The 13,016-nt window shown below is 38.3% G+C and overlaps 1 protein-coding gene across 11 annotated transcripts in view; it reads left to right on the forward strand.

Annotated features, from left to right (window-relative positions):
- Positions 1 to 13,016, forward strand: part of stxbp5l (syntaxin binding protein 5L) — a 140,642-nt gene that overhangs the window by 93,497 nt on the left and 34,129 nt on the right. For all 11 annotated transcript variants that reach the window (XM_083536926.1, XM_083536931.1, XM_083536929.1 and 8 more), the window contains exons 10-15: positions 4,387 to 4,541; positions 6,181 to 6,253; positions 7,085 to 7,232; positions 10,060 to 10,127; positions 11,161 to 11,201; positions 11,945 to 12,162. In XM_083536926.1, coding sequence (XP_083393052.1) covers positions 4,387 to 4,541; positions 6,181 to 6,253; positions 7,085 to 7,232; positions 10,060 to 10,127; positions 11,161 to 11,201; positions 11,945 to 12,162 — 703 coding nt within the window. The remainder of the gene's footprint in view (positions 1 to 4,386; positions 4,542 to 6,180; positions 6,254 to 7,084; positions 7,233 to 10,059; positions 10,128 to 11,160; positions 11,202 to 11,944; positions 12,163 to 13,016) is intronic.

Raw genomic sequence — 13,016 nt, forward strand, 5'->3', positions numbered from 1 at the left:
CAACATTCTGAAAATAGTAAGCTGTTTTTAATAGCCTTGCTGCGTTTTATCGCACGGGGTGAAACCTACTACTGGGGGTTCCAAAAATAATCACTTTAATTCGTTTTTAAAATCTTAGCTAGCACTTTTGTCATTTAGAAATGAATGTTGTTCACATTATTGGAGCGTTTATACAGAAAGTAATTCAAACAAATAAGAAACTACTGATGGAAGGACACCATTGTACACAGCAGTGCTGGTATGAGCATCTCAGTCTGATGACAAATTCCCAAAGCGTCCAGTGAAATTTGTGGATATTTCTAGATGTAACAGGTAAAATATTATTTCAGTAGGTTGCTATTCATGTCAAATATACATATTGTTGGAAATACTTTATTGTTTTAAGGTTATTAGACAGCATTTTTAGAAAGTTCTGGTTGTGGCCATTAGAGTAGTAGAGCAGTAGACGTTTAGGAGTTTATTTCTTCAAACTGCTACACTATATGGACAACAGTTTTCTGGACATCTGACCATAAGATTAATATGTGCATATGAACATCCCATCCACAATTAGTTCCCATTTGCTATTATAATAACTCGCTACACTTCTGGAAAGATTTTGAAATGTGTGCTTGTGGAGATTTGTGCTCATTCAGACACAAGGGCTTAAGTAAAGTAAGGTACTGATGTAGGTGAGGTGAGAATGGCTGGGGTGCAGTCAGCGTTCCAATTCATCCCAAAGGTCTTTAATGGGGTTGAGGTCAGAGCTGTTCCACTACAACCAATGGAAATCAAGGAGCTGGCTTTGTGCACAGGATCATTGTCATGCTGGAGCAGGTTTGGGCCTCTTAGTTCAAGTGAAGGGAAATTATTATGCTTGTACATCCAAAGACATCCTATACAATTGTGTGCCTCCAATTTTGTGGTTCCCTGGTGGTCTAGGGTTTAGGATGCGGCGCTCTCACCGCTGCGGCCCGGGTTCGATCCCCGGTCAGGGAACAGACCCCAGCCATTAGGGTTTCACAAGCCTTAGTGCCGGTCCCAAGCCCATATAAATGGGGAGGGTTGCGTTAGGAAGGGCATCCAGCGTAAAAACATGTGCCAAATCAAACATGCGGATGATCCGCTATGGCGACCCCTAATGGGAGAAGCCGAAAGAACGTTTTGGAGAAGAACCACATATGACTGGAAAAGTAAGGTGTGCCAACACTTTTATCCATATAGTGTATTTAATGTTTTGTGAATGAAAAAGAAGTTGTTCACAAGAAAATGTTCCTTCTTTTCAATTTCAAGCAAATGTAATCATACATATAGATATGAATATTTAGAGCACTTTACTAAATAGAACCTTAAAGAACACTGTTAAGGTTAATGCCACATTTCCATTGTTTTGCTGTTACTTTTTGAACGGAAATGGACCTGCAGCAGATTTTCCGGCAGCTCACAATGAGAAGTCCTGAGCTTGCGTATTATATGCTGCACACACAGAGTTTTAGCAGCCAGTGAATCATGGGATATATTGTTTGTGTGTCATTTCGGGGATTTATGCGTGCACATAGTGAGAGGCAGATGTATTTGCCTCCTACTCAAGATTCTTCCTGCTGTTTTATTTTGTCACGAGACACTTTAAAACTCCCTGTGCTGGCTTGAAATGCATGTTTTCCCCTCTCAGGAGATGCACTATAAGCCGCATTTTCTTTTATCCCTGCCTGATTCTGATGCAAGCTCGTAAACTTTGAAATCTGCCTCCTCCTGCTTTAATAGCTGATCTGATTGTGTTATGCTGCTTTTTTTATTATTTACTGTCACTGTAAAACGGTACGGTTTCACATTACAAGGTGTTGGATTTGGGTTTTGCCTACAACTGAAGTGTGTGTTTTTGTGCTTTGGGAAATGTCAAGCTTGCTGTCAGAGAGAATTATAAGTTCAGTCAGTGGTTGTATTAAATCGAGAGAAGGTTGTTAGAGATTGAATGAGTTTGGGGAGCTGTGCTATAATGAGATTCTCCATTTAAAGAAGCTTGTGAATGTGGTTAGGATATTTTGTGAGGATTTTCATCTCAGGGTCACATGAGGGTCATAGAATGTTACAGCAAGGTGTTTTGCAGCTTTTGTTTTTCAGCGTGATTGAACCTGTAAATTCAGAGTAGTATACGCCATCATGACTCGACTGTACTAACGGTATCAATTACTCACTTAAATCCCTGTCACATTTAATGAGGCAGAGGCGTTTCAGCAGCACTGAGAGCTGAGCCAGGGAGACAGACATCAACAAATACTGTCTCCATTGTGCAGTAAATTATGACAAGACATAACTATGGGAATATACATGCACTGGACACTTTAATAGAAACACCTGTAGACCTGTACACTCTAATCAAAAATGTGTTTCCTACACCAGTACATTCCATAAACATTAATAATTACATAATTATTTTGGACTACAATATGGGAATGTTGTTGTGTTACACCCGGCCATTCAATAGTAACACCTATACCTTTTAATTTGCCATTTGTGTGAGAGCAGTACATTGCAAAAAAATAATGATGTAGATAAGAGTCAAGTGCCTTATTTAATGCTTACATCAAATATTTTTGTTAATGGTTGTTGGTGCTAAAATATCTTGTTGGAGCATTTCAGGCACTGCTGATCTTCTGGAACTTACACCCATACACACACACACACACACACACACACACACACACACACACACACACACACACACACACACACAAACAAAAATGCTCCTTTTCTGGGTGAAAATGCTTTAACAAATGCCTTAATAAGCCAGGACAAAAGACAATAAACAACATATAGACAAATAAGCACTCTTTACAATTGTGGTGAGCATATAACAATTACATTTAAAGCTTTTGGCAGATGCTCCCTATCCACAGCAACTTACATAAAAAAGTGGATTTGAACTCATCATATACATATATATCTCTTTGCAATCAAGTCTGACATCTTAACCACTAAACCTGTGTACTGCTTCTCGAAAAGCTTCTTAGAATGAACAACATATCAAACCTTGAGGCAGATGGGCTACAACATCAAGTTAGAACATCAGGTTCTACTCTTGTCAGCAAAGAAGTTTACGATTGGCACAAACACACTAAACTAGACAGCTGAAGTTTGGAGAAAGACCACACAATGTTCTTTTAGTATTCAATACACCAATGGCGGGCCGTGCATTCGGTACCTGGGCCTTTAGCGGGGATTTACCCGACTTAATCCACCTCTAAATACCACCATTATCACGTTGCAATTATAGAAACCATCAATACTATACAAAAACGCAAAATAACAACGTGTGGTATTACAGAGAGAGAAGAATTTCCACATCATCTGGAGCAGTTAAGTATCAATATTTGTCAAATAACATGACAAAAATATTACAATTTAAATAAAATACAACCTATCTACCATTATGCATACTCATAATTTGCACCGCTCCTTAAACAAACCTTTTCCCGGGCTGAGACACACTAGCTAGCTTCAGGGTTGACCGACCTCCTCACGATGTCTAGCATTTCTTAAAAATAGATTTTTAAGTATGTCGGAGACCAAATCAATTTCTCTTCATCCGTAGGCATAAAGAAGTCTAACTCAGATGTATTAATGTGTGCAGCATGCTACAGACGTTTTTCGTTTCCAAGTCAAACTTGGATGTAACAGTTTCCCTCTGACCAACCAATCAGAGGACAGAAAAACCCTGATGATATTCTGGGCCAGCTAGCTGGCCCTGTGAGGCGAATTTAAAATCTGATTGGTTAAAGAAACAGACTGATTTTTAATAGAGACTAAGGTAAAAAAAAAAAATTAATAAAATAGAAAGCCAGCACTACTGACTTTGAAGGTTCTGGACAGATTAGATTGACATGGCAGCACATAGAGGCTGAAATCTGATTGGACAACAAATCCTCATAACATCCACATACACGTACTGGAAGCAGTGCAGCCAAGAGAAACACTAGAAAATGAAGAGAATAAACTGCTGGAAATGAATGAATAAAATTTCATGGAACAAATATTAGAATTTAGGTTGTAAATGTAGGTCAGTGCTTCTGATTGTGTTTAGGCCAGCAGAGAAGGCTTTGGTGGGCTGTCAGGGCAATACACTGTTATATGTGAAAATTGCAAATTTGAAGTTTCCAAAATACCCAAAACTTGCATGGGTATAGGAAGCTGCCAAAACTGATATTTTCCCCATGCTGATGTTTGATATGACCATTAACCGAAGCTCTTGCTTTGTATCTGCATGACTTTGCACTTTTCTGCTACCACATGATTGTATAATTCTTTTCCAGGGTGCAAGTGTTTTTGTTTGTATGAATATAAATAGAGCTTTAACCTAGTTCATTTAAGCGACATTTATTCTTTCCTTTTTTGTTTCGGTTTAAACAGTGAGCCCTTTGTCATCTTCTCTGGAGGCCTGTCATATGATAAAGCAGGCAGGAGGCCCACTCTAACCATCATGCATGGCAAATCCATCACAGTGCTGGAAATGGACCATCCCATAGTGGAGTTCCTCGTGCTCTGCGAGACACCCTATCTCAACGGTGATGCACGAGCACATACCACACACAAACACACCCACACACACATACACACTTTTCTGTTGCGTGCAAAAATGACAGTTAAGAGATGAATTACAAAAGTCCTTTTCAGTACTTCCTCTGCATCTTTTTGGAATAATTATTTCCGGCTCTTCTTGAACAGAAACTGTCTTCATTTAACCGGATTGATTTCATTAAAAAAATTTTATTCTTTCCATCCTGTATAAAATGCTTGGCTGTGGAAAGACATTTGTAAATGGAGTACACTATAGAAATAGAAATTAACAGTGGCACAAACAGCATTAATTATCTGCAATAGGATGAAACATTGAAATCTTACTTAGCAGCTTCTTAATTACCTCAGATTTCCAGTGGAACCATAAATTAAGATTTACTTTGATTTCTCATTAAAAGAATTTGAAATTATTGCTACATATAGTTGTTTTAAAATCTCAGACACATATTTAAACATATATAAACATATATCGATATACATGACATACACCCTGATGTAACAACATACATCACTAACACCTCAGTGTCTCTTTAGCACCTAAAGTGTTGAATTTGTGGCCAGCTGGACTGGTAAAAGCACTGAAGTTGCTCTCTGAATATTACATGTAGTTGTGCAGTCCAGATGAGTCATTCTTAAGAACCACAGGTAGCCCTGACACACACTGTTTGTGAATAGGGCAATTTGTGGATGCCGTAAACGGTGTTCCAAACCAGTGGTGTTGAGAAGAAAATGTTTTTCCAATTTATTAGACCCAAACCGAGTTCCTAGTGTCTTCAATTAAGCAAGTAAGTAAGGTGACCCACATATCTAATCAAGATTGGTGATGCTAGGTAATATGACTGGATTTGTAATGAAGCTGAAAGTGATTTTAATGTACCTCTAGAGATGGAAAGCAGGCCACGTAGCTGATCTGGAAACATTTGCGAAAGTGCAGTTACATTTAAATATTCATCAGAGGTCGTGAGAGAAAATGAACGCTTGTAATGAATTATATCGACAAGACAAATGATGTCATGCTCATCCAAGCTTTCGCATATGTTTATTAATGATTATAATAAGAATAAAAACTGACCAGCTCTGTGTTGTGAGAGAAAACTCAATGAGACCTGCAGTATCATGTTCCTCTGTGAGAGTACACAGAAATGCACAGGATGATGAACATCACTAAAGTGCCACACTTTCCCCCATTTTCTTCACTTTCCTAAAGCGTTCTTTTGATTGGGTACAAGCTGGAAGTAAGAAGTGACTAGAAATTGCGACGAAGACGAAGTGCGATTCATAATTACGGTTGAAGTGTTTGAGTGGGCTCTGAGTACTGAAGGCATTTTAAGTACTTGAGTCATGTCCCCCCCCCCTCCTTGATTTCAATGGCTTAAATTGTTAGCAATCTTTCTCTAATCTGTCATTTAGGCCATGAGTGCAATGTGAAACATGCGGAAAATTCGAATGTATAGAAATAATGACCTTTATTAAAGAGAAGAGCTAAAAATGCCAGATTAAGGTGGACTTTCTGGTGTTCGGCTGAAGTGATAGCGCTTTAAAGCAAAGTGTTTCACAGCATGACCTTTTCTAAAAATGTATCAAGGCTTCTACGTGCTCAGGAACACTTTTTGCACATGCTTACAGAGGTGCAGGAGCCGTACGCGGTGGCCGTGCTTCTGGAAAAGGACTTCATCGTGGTCGATCTTACGCAAAGCAAGTAAGTAACTCCCCTCATGCACCTCGGGACCTCCACTCAACATCTCAGTGAAACTCGTGTCCGTGCGATTGACGTGTTCATAAAGAACCGCAGAGCGAAGCATGATCGCAAGTGTGTGTGACAGTTTATCAAGCGATCCGTCACTCAGTCTCAGCCCCAGGTGTCAATTAAACATGATGAACATAAACATGAACATGAAGGTCAACCCGGCACACGCAGTGTTTTTAAGTTCCGCTCTGGAGACACTAAACAACAGCTGTTTACTTGGCTGCAAAAGCCACTTACAGGACAATTATTAAAACACAAACGTTTACATTTGGAAATGCATTTTAATTGCTTTTCTTTCTATCCTTTTAAATTAAGCATCTGGGAGGAAGCTGGTGATTCCCCTTTTTTCCACTGTTGCAAAGAAATAAGTACTTTGTGCAACAGCCAGCCTCAAAGTAGCTTTGACTCCTTTTGCTTTTTGTTGTGTAAATCAGAGCTCTAGGGAGTTTAAATCCATGGCTTCATTCTAATTAGGTTAATGTTAGTCTTGTGGGCATAATGTGTAGTAACCATGCGTGAATAATTGACTTTTTTTTCCCTCCATTGTTTTAATGAAATTCTTTGCTTTATAAATAGAAGTGTAGAAGTCTTATTGTTGCTTATATCCTATTTGACCATAATCACAAAGCTGATATTGTTTATTTGTGCTTCATATTTGTTGATGCAAACAATTAATCAGAGTTTAAATTATTTACTGTGTGTCATTCTTAGGATTATAACAATCTATCTTAATTGTATTGTTTTAACTATAAAACTACAATTTATTTTGTTTGTTTTTACCAGTTTCCCAATTTTTGAGAACCCCTACCCCATGGATGTCCATGAGTCCCCAGTCACCTGCACAGCCTATTTTGCCGACTGTCCACCTGATATCATCCCAGTGCTGTACTCTATAGGAGCAAAACACAAAAAGACTGGCTATAGCCACAAGGTAAATGATCTAAGCTACTTCTGTTCATTCTATTCATGTCCCAATGCACAATGCTCAATCCTCGTGCACTAGGATCCTAAAGAAGAGTAGGAAGAAAATATTTTGCTAGCGCATCTAAGAAAATCCTTTTCAAGTGTGTGCCTACAACTATCCAACAGTATGTTTAACAGTTTTCAGAAAAAACACATATGGTTAAAAAAAATCTGATGTCCCAAAACTTTTGTTCATATAGTATATAAAGCTTGAACAGCATCTTGGGTTAAAGAGGGCAAAGTAAAAAGTTTGAAAAAATTGCCTGAGGTTTGTCAGCAAACCTCAGAAGGCTTTATTGATTGTCGTTTCACTGCCATGTGCAGATGAATGTGTAGGACATGTGGGAGGGCACCAAAGCATCACTCGTTCACCATCTGAGGGATTGTTTTGTACCAATGAATGTCTTTGTTGTTGACATATAGAGTGATGATTTGAACATTTGGACATGTGTTTTAATCTTCTTGTGCTGTTAGGTCAGACCTTCAGCAAATTACATTGACGCATTCAGAAATATGACCACCATATATGTGTGAATGGTATCAGTAGCACATTACAGTGAATCAGGGTCCTTATGCCTGAAGCATTATTATAGCGTTATTAGCGTTATTATTGTAAACGACCACACTTTTCACAATAACCTTTTTGCCTGTTAAATGTCTAAATGCAAGATTAATATAAGAATATTCAAGTCCCAAAAGTTTCCATTAAAAAATTTAATTTTTTTCGACAAAATTGCAGTTCAGTCTAAGGGTATATAAAAATAAAAATAACTGACGGACGGACGGACGGACAGACAGACAGACAGACAGACAGACAGCCTGACAGACCGACAGACCGACAGACAGACAGACAGACAGACAGACAGACAGACAGATAGATAGATAGATAGATAGATAGATCGATAGATAGATAGATAGATAGATAGATAGATAGATAGATAGATAGATAGATAGATAGATAGATAGATAGATAGATAGATAGATAGATAGATAGATAGATAGATAGATAGATAGATCCATATAGTTAAAAATTAATTTCAACACAATAAGGAAAGTAGTCTAACCTGAGCACTCTTTGCTACTAACATTGGGGTGCATCATGTACTCCCCAAAAGTCAGACTGGTGGAATATGTACTGTTTTGCTTGACCTAAATCTCAAAACTGGAATAGGAATAACTGTTAAAGAGGCAGATAGGGCAGAAAGTGTGTACACATGAGTGTGTGTGTTTGTGCAAAAAGACATACACTGGATCTAGATACAGAGTGGGAATATGAGTTCTGGGACGAGCGAACAATTGCTGGTGTAATTGCAAAAGCATCCTATACATGATCGTCATTTCTTTGTCAAAACATACTGAGTCATCTCTTGTAAATATAGCTCCTAATTTGACTCCTAATTAGCTCCCAGTTTTAGCTCCCAATCTGGTAACAGCGTGTGATTTTATGTTTCCTGTTAAAGTCTATTTACACACCCTTGCAACAGCTTCCTGATCTGGGCATTGCATTATTAAAGGCTTTCTGACCAAATGTATATAATATAAATGAAGCTTGAAAGATTTTTGGAGACATTCTGTTAAAAAAATATATATATATTTTCCTCATGTGTAAATACATTCTGGACATCCTGTACCCTTTAACTGAAAAACTCTTTAACTCCTACATGATTATTTTTTTTTTTATTATTTTAAAACCACTCCACTTATAAGAATGAATTCCATGTCAACGCTAATTTTTTTCGGGGACACTGAGACAGAAAACACTGGCATCACCCAGACAAACATTACAATCTGTTGTGTTTCTCGATAAAATTAATATAATCAATACATCATTCTGTATTGACCATATAATGTAAAGAAGCAGTGAGAACTTTGGTACTGACAAAAGCCATACACTAAATTAATGATTAATAATTATATTTAATAATTAAATAATTAATAATATACATTTATTGCAATGCCTACGTGTCATCACGGCAAACCATGAAACAGGACGACTATCAATAAAGCAGTGTGTAACGTACTGTAGGAAAGATCAAGATAGGAAAAAAATTTAGAAGGAAGGCTTTTTCTTAAGATTATTGCTTGTGATGACATGAGAATTGTGTTCGAAATTGTAATATGAAAGTAAAAAAAATATATATATATATTTTTGTGGATTCTTTGCACGTTGTTTATTTATAATGCTGTTGTAATGCAATGTTAGGGTACAACTTATGTTACAAGTCAAACATTGTCAATATTTACTGTACACTATATGGACAAGTATCGGTTCACCTGACTTTTTAGCCATATGTGGTTCTTTCCCAACCCAAACCTTTTCCAGCATGACAATGCTCCTGTGAACAAAGCTTGAGTGGCCTGCTATTAAACTATAACCTCAAAATCTTTGGTATGAATTGGAATGCGGACTGAATCTCAGACCTCTCATGTCCTCCTACATCAGTATCTGACTTTACTAACCCCCGTATTGTTGAATGTTTATGTTTATGTTAATGCTCTCCACAAGCACACTCCAAGAAAACCCTCCTGAAATGTGTTTAATAAGCTGAACATCAACTCCAGCACTGGTCTAAAAGGGTTAACATCATTTTGTTGCTGATTACATTTCCAGTATTTTTTAATCTGCCTTGTAGGCTGAAACACCAAGCTGCGTTTTGAAATTTGTTTGTAATTACGCAGCACTCTATGACTGTGTTGTCATTATTTTACACGCCGGGGTAAGGTGGTTAGGGGTGGATGTTGGTAATGATAATAATTACACTGCTTTTTAACTCTGCTTGCATTTCGCTTGTCAGGAATGGCCAGTGAGTGGGGGCACATGGACTCTCGGTTCCCAAACATATCCAGAGATTATTATCACAGGGTAAGTATGTGTTTGGGAGGAATATTTAGCTTTGCTAACTAATATATATCTATATCTTCTTCTTTCGGTTGCTCCCATTAGGGGTCGGCCCAGTGGATCATCCGTCTCCACACTACTCTGTCCTCTACATCTGCTTCTCAAATCATCTACCTGCATGTCTTCCGTCACCACATCCATAAACCTCCTCCTTAGCCTTTCTCTTTTCCTCCATCCTGGCAGCTTCATCCTCAGCATTCTCCTACCGATATACCCTATGACGCTCTTCTGCACATGTCCAAACCATCTTAATCTCGCCTCCCTCACCTTGTCTTCAAAATGCCCTCCATACGCTGTCCCTCTAATAAACTTATTTCTAATCCTGTCCATCATCTTCACTCTAAATGAAAACCTCAACATCTTCAGCTCTGCTACCTCCAGCTCCACCTCATGTCTTTAACTCAATATCACTGTCTCTAAACCATACAACATCACAGGTCTCACCACAGTCCTATAAACTTTCCCTTTCACTCTTGCAGATACTCTTCTATCACTAATCACTGCTGCTATCACTCTTCTCCACCCACTCCATCCTGCCTGCACTCTTTTCTTCAATTCTTGAACACACTCTCCATTACTTTGCACTGTTGCCCCCAGGTACCTGAACTCCTCCACCTTCTCCACCTCTTCTCCCTGCAACCGGCTTTCATTTCCCTTATTTACGTATTTATTTACGTATACAGTGCTCTACTTATGATTTAACTGACTCACCACACATATAATCGTCAGTGGTAAGAAATAGCCTGATTCTTAGTGTGTATGGATTTTGTTTCTTTTCATATGAAGTCAATAAAGTGCCCTCCTAGTTTGCTTTATTGGTAAATGGATCACATTTGGCAGATTTAATTCAATTGCTATATCGACCATGCATGCTGCGCAGCCTCTTTCTCTCTTATTGCTTTCTTTTTTCTGTCCCCTTGCTACCCCGAGACTGATCAGGACACATTCAAGCTTGTTCACTTACTCTTTGTCCTACCTCTTCATTGCCTTTGCGCAGACATGCAGACGGATCGATAAAGTTTTGGGACGCCACAGCCAGTAAGTGCCTTACCCTTTAAACGCACAATGCCAACCTCTCTCTGTTACTCAAATGCTCACACTTAGAGGTTTACCTTTCAAGAAAGTTCTCCTTTACAAAACGGACAAAAGGAAAACTTTTTATGAACCATGATACTGTGTATATACACTATATGGAGAAAAGTATCGAAGCACCTGACTTTTCCAGCCATATCTGGTTCTTCCCCAAACTGTTACCACAAACTTGGAGGCACACATTGTATTTGATGATTTTGATCTCTGAGACCCACCCTGTTCTAGCATTGACACAAAATCAAAAATCTAGTGGAAGATTTTCCTAGAAGAGTGGAGGTTATTATACCAGCAAATGTGGGCTGCTTGTGTGATCTTCAAAAAGCACATGTGAATTGTATGGTCAGGTGTCCACAGATTTTGTCCATAAAGTGCATAACAACCAAAACATTTGGGTTCATATAAAAATTGCTTTTTATATGAACCCAAATGTTTTGGTTGTTATGCACTTTATGGACAAAATCTGTGGACACCTGACCATACAATTCACATGTGCTTTTTGAAGATCACACAAGCAGCCCACATTTGCTGGTGGCAGCTGATGGCATCATTTTGACTATACTGGAATAAAAAAATATATCAGTCATCTCTTTGACCTAAAACAGTTCCACACACATTATAAAGTATTCTATCAGCAGTCCATCACAGTAGATGATAATAAAACCGCATTAATGTCTTCTCCCCGTGGTCAGTCACGCTGCAGATGCTTTACAAGCTGAAGACTTCGAAGGTGTTTGAGAAGGTGAAGGCCAGTGAAGGTGGCCGCAGTGCCGAGTTGGTGGAGGAGGACCCCTACGCAGTGCAGATGGTCAGCTGGTGTCCACAAAGCCGCATCTTCTGCGTGGTGGGCATCAGTGCCCATGTCATATTATACCGCTTTAGCAAGCATGATGCCAACACCACTATCACGGTGAGTGTGTATAAGGTGGAAGTCTAGTTTTGTGTGACATGTTTCTTTGTGATTGGATGTGTGTTGTTAGTTTACCTTGTACCAACTTGTATCTTTACACCATTATACTCTGCTATATTACACCATTATTGTTTCTGTATATAATTATATATTTATGTTTCTTCTGTTTGATTTATAATGTAAAATTACGGTGGCCGAGAAGTGGAAAACACATTAACAAATCCGAAAACAAAATAACAAATGCAAAACCAAAATAACAAATCCGAAAACAAATTAACAAATTCAAAAACAAAATAACAAATCTGAAAACACAACGCAAATTCAGACAAACCGGAAAAGGTAGGTATAGTTTCTGAATGGAAATTTACAGATCATTGGACAAGACACCTGTCATTCAAGATATACTGGTGAATGACAGGTGTCACGTCCAATGATCGGTAAGTTTTTGGATTTGTTCATTTGTTTTCGGATTTGTTATTTTGGTTTTGCATTTGTTATTTTGTTTTCGGATTTGTTAATGTGTTTTGCAATTCTCGGCCACCGTATAAAATACTTTTAGTATACTAGATCTATCTATAAACTCTCTAACTCAGTGGTTAAGACATCTAATAAGAAAGTTGCAGTTTAAATACCAACTTCGCCAAATTGTTATTGCTGGGCCCTTGAGGAAGGCCCCTTACACTTCAACTTCTCTGCATTTAAGCACCTATCACTGAATGGCACACCTCAACAATGATAGAACTGTAATGAATGGACAGCATTCGGAGCCAACCAGATAAGGATGGGTTCCCTTTTGTGTCTGGTTCCCCTCAAGGTTTCTTCCTCATACTATCTCTTGGACTTTTTTTATGCTA

Source organism: Silurus aristotelis, assembly GCF_946808225.1.
Source record: "Silurus aristotelis genome assembly, chromosome: 3".
NCBI lineage: Eukaryota > Metazoa > Chordata > Actinopteri > Siluriformes > Siluridae > Silurus > Silurus aristotelis.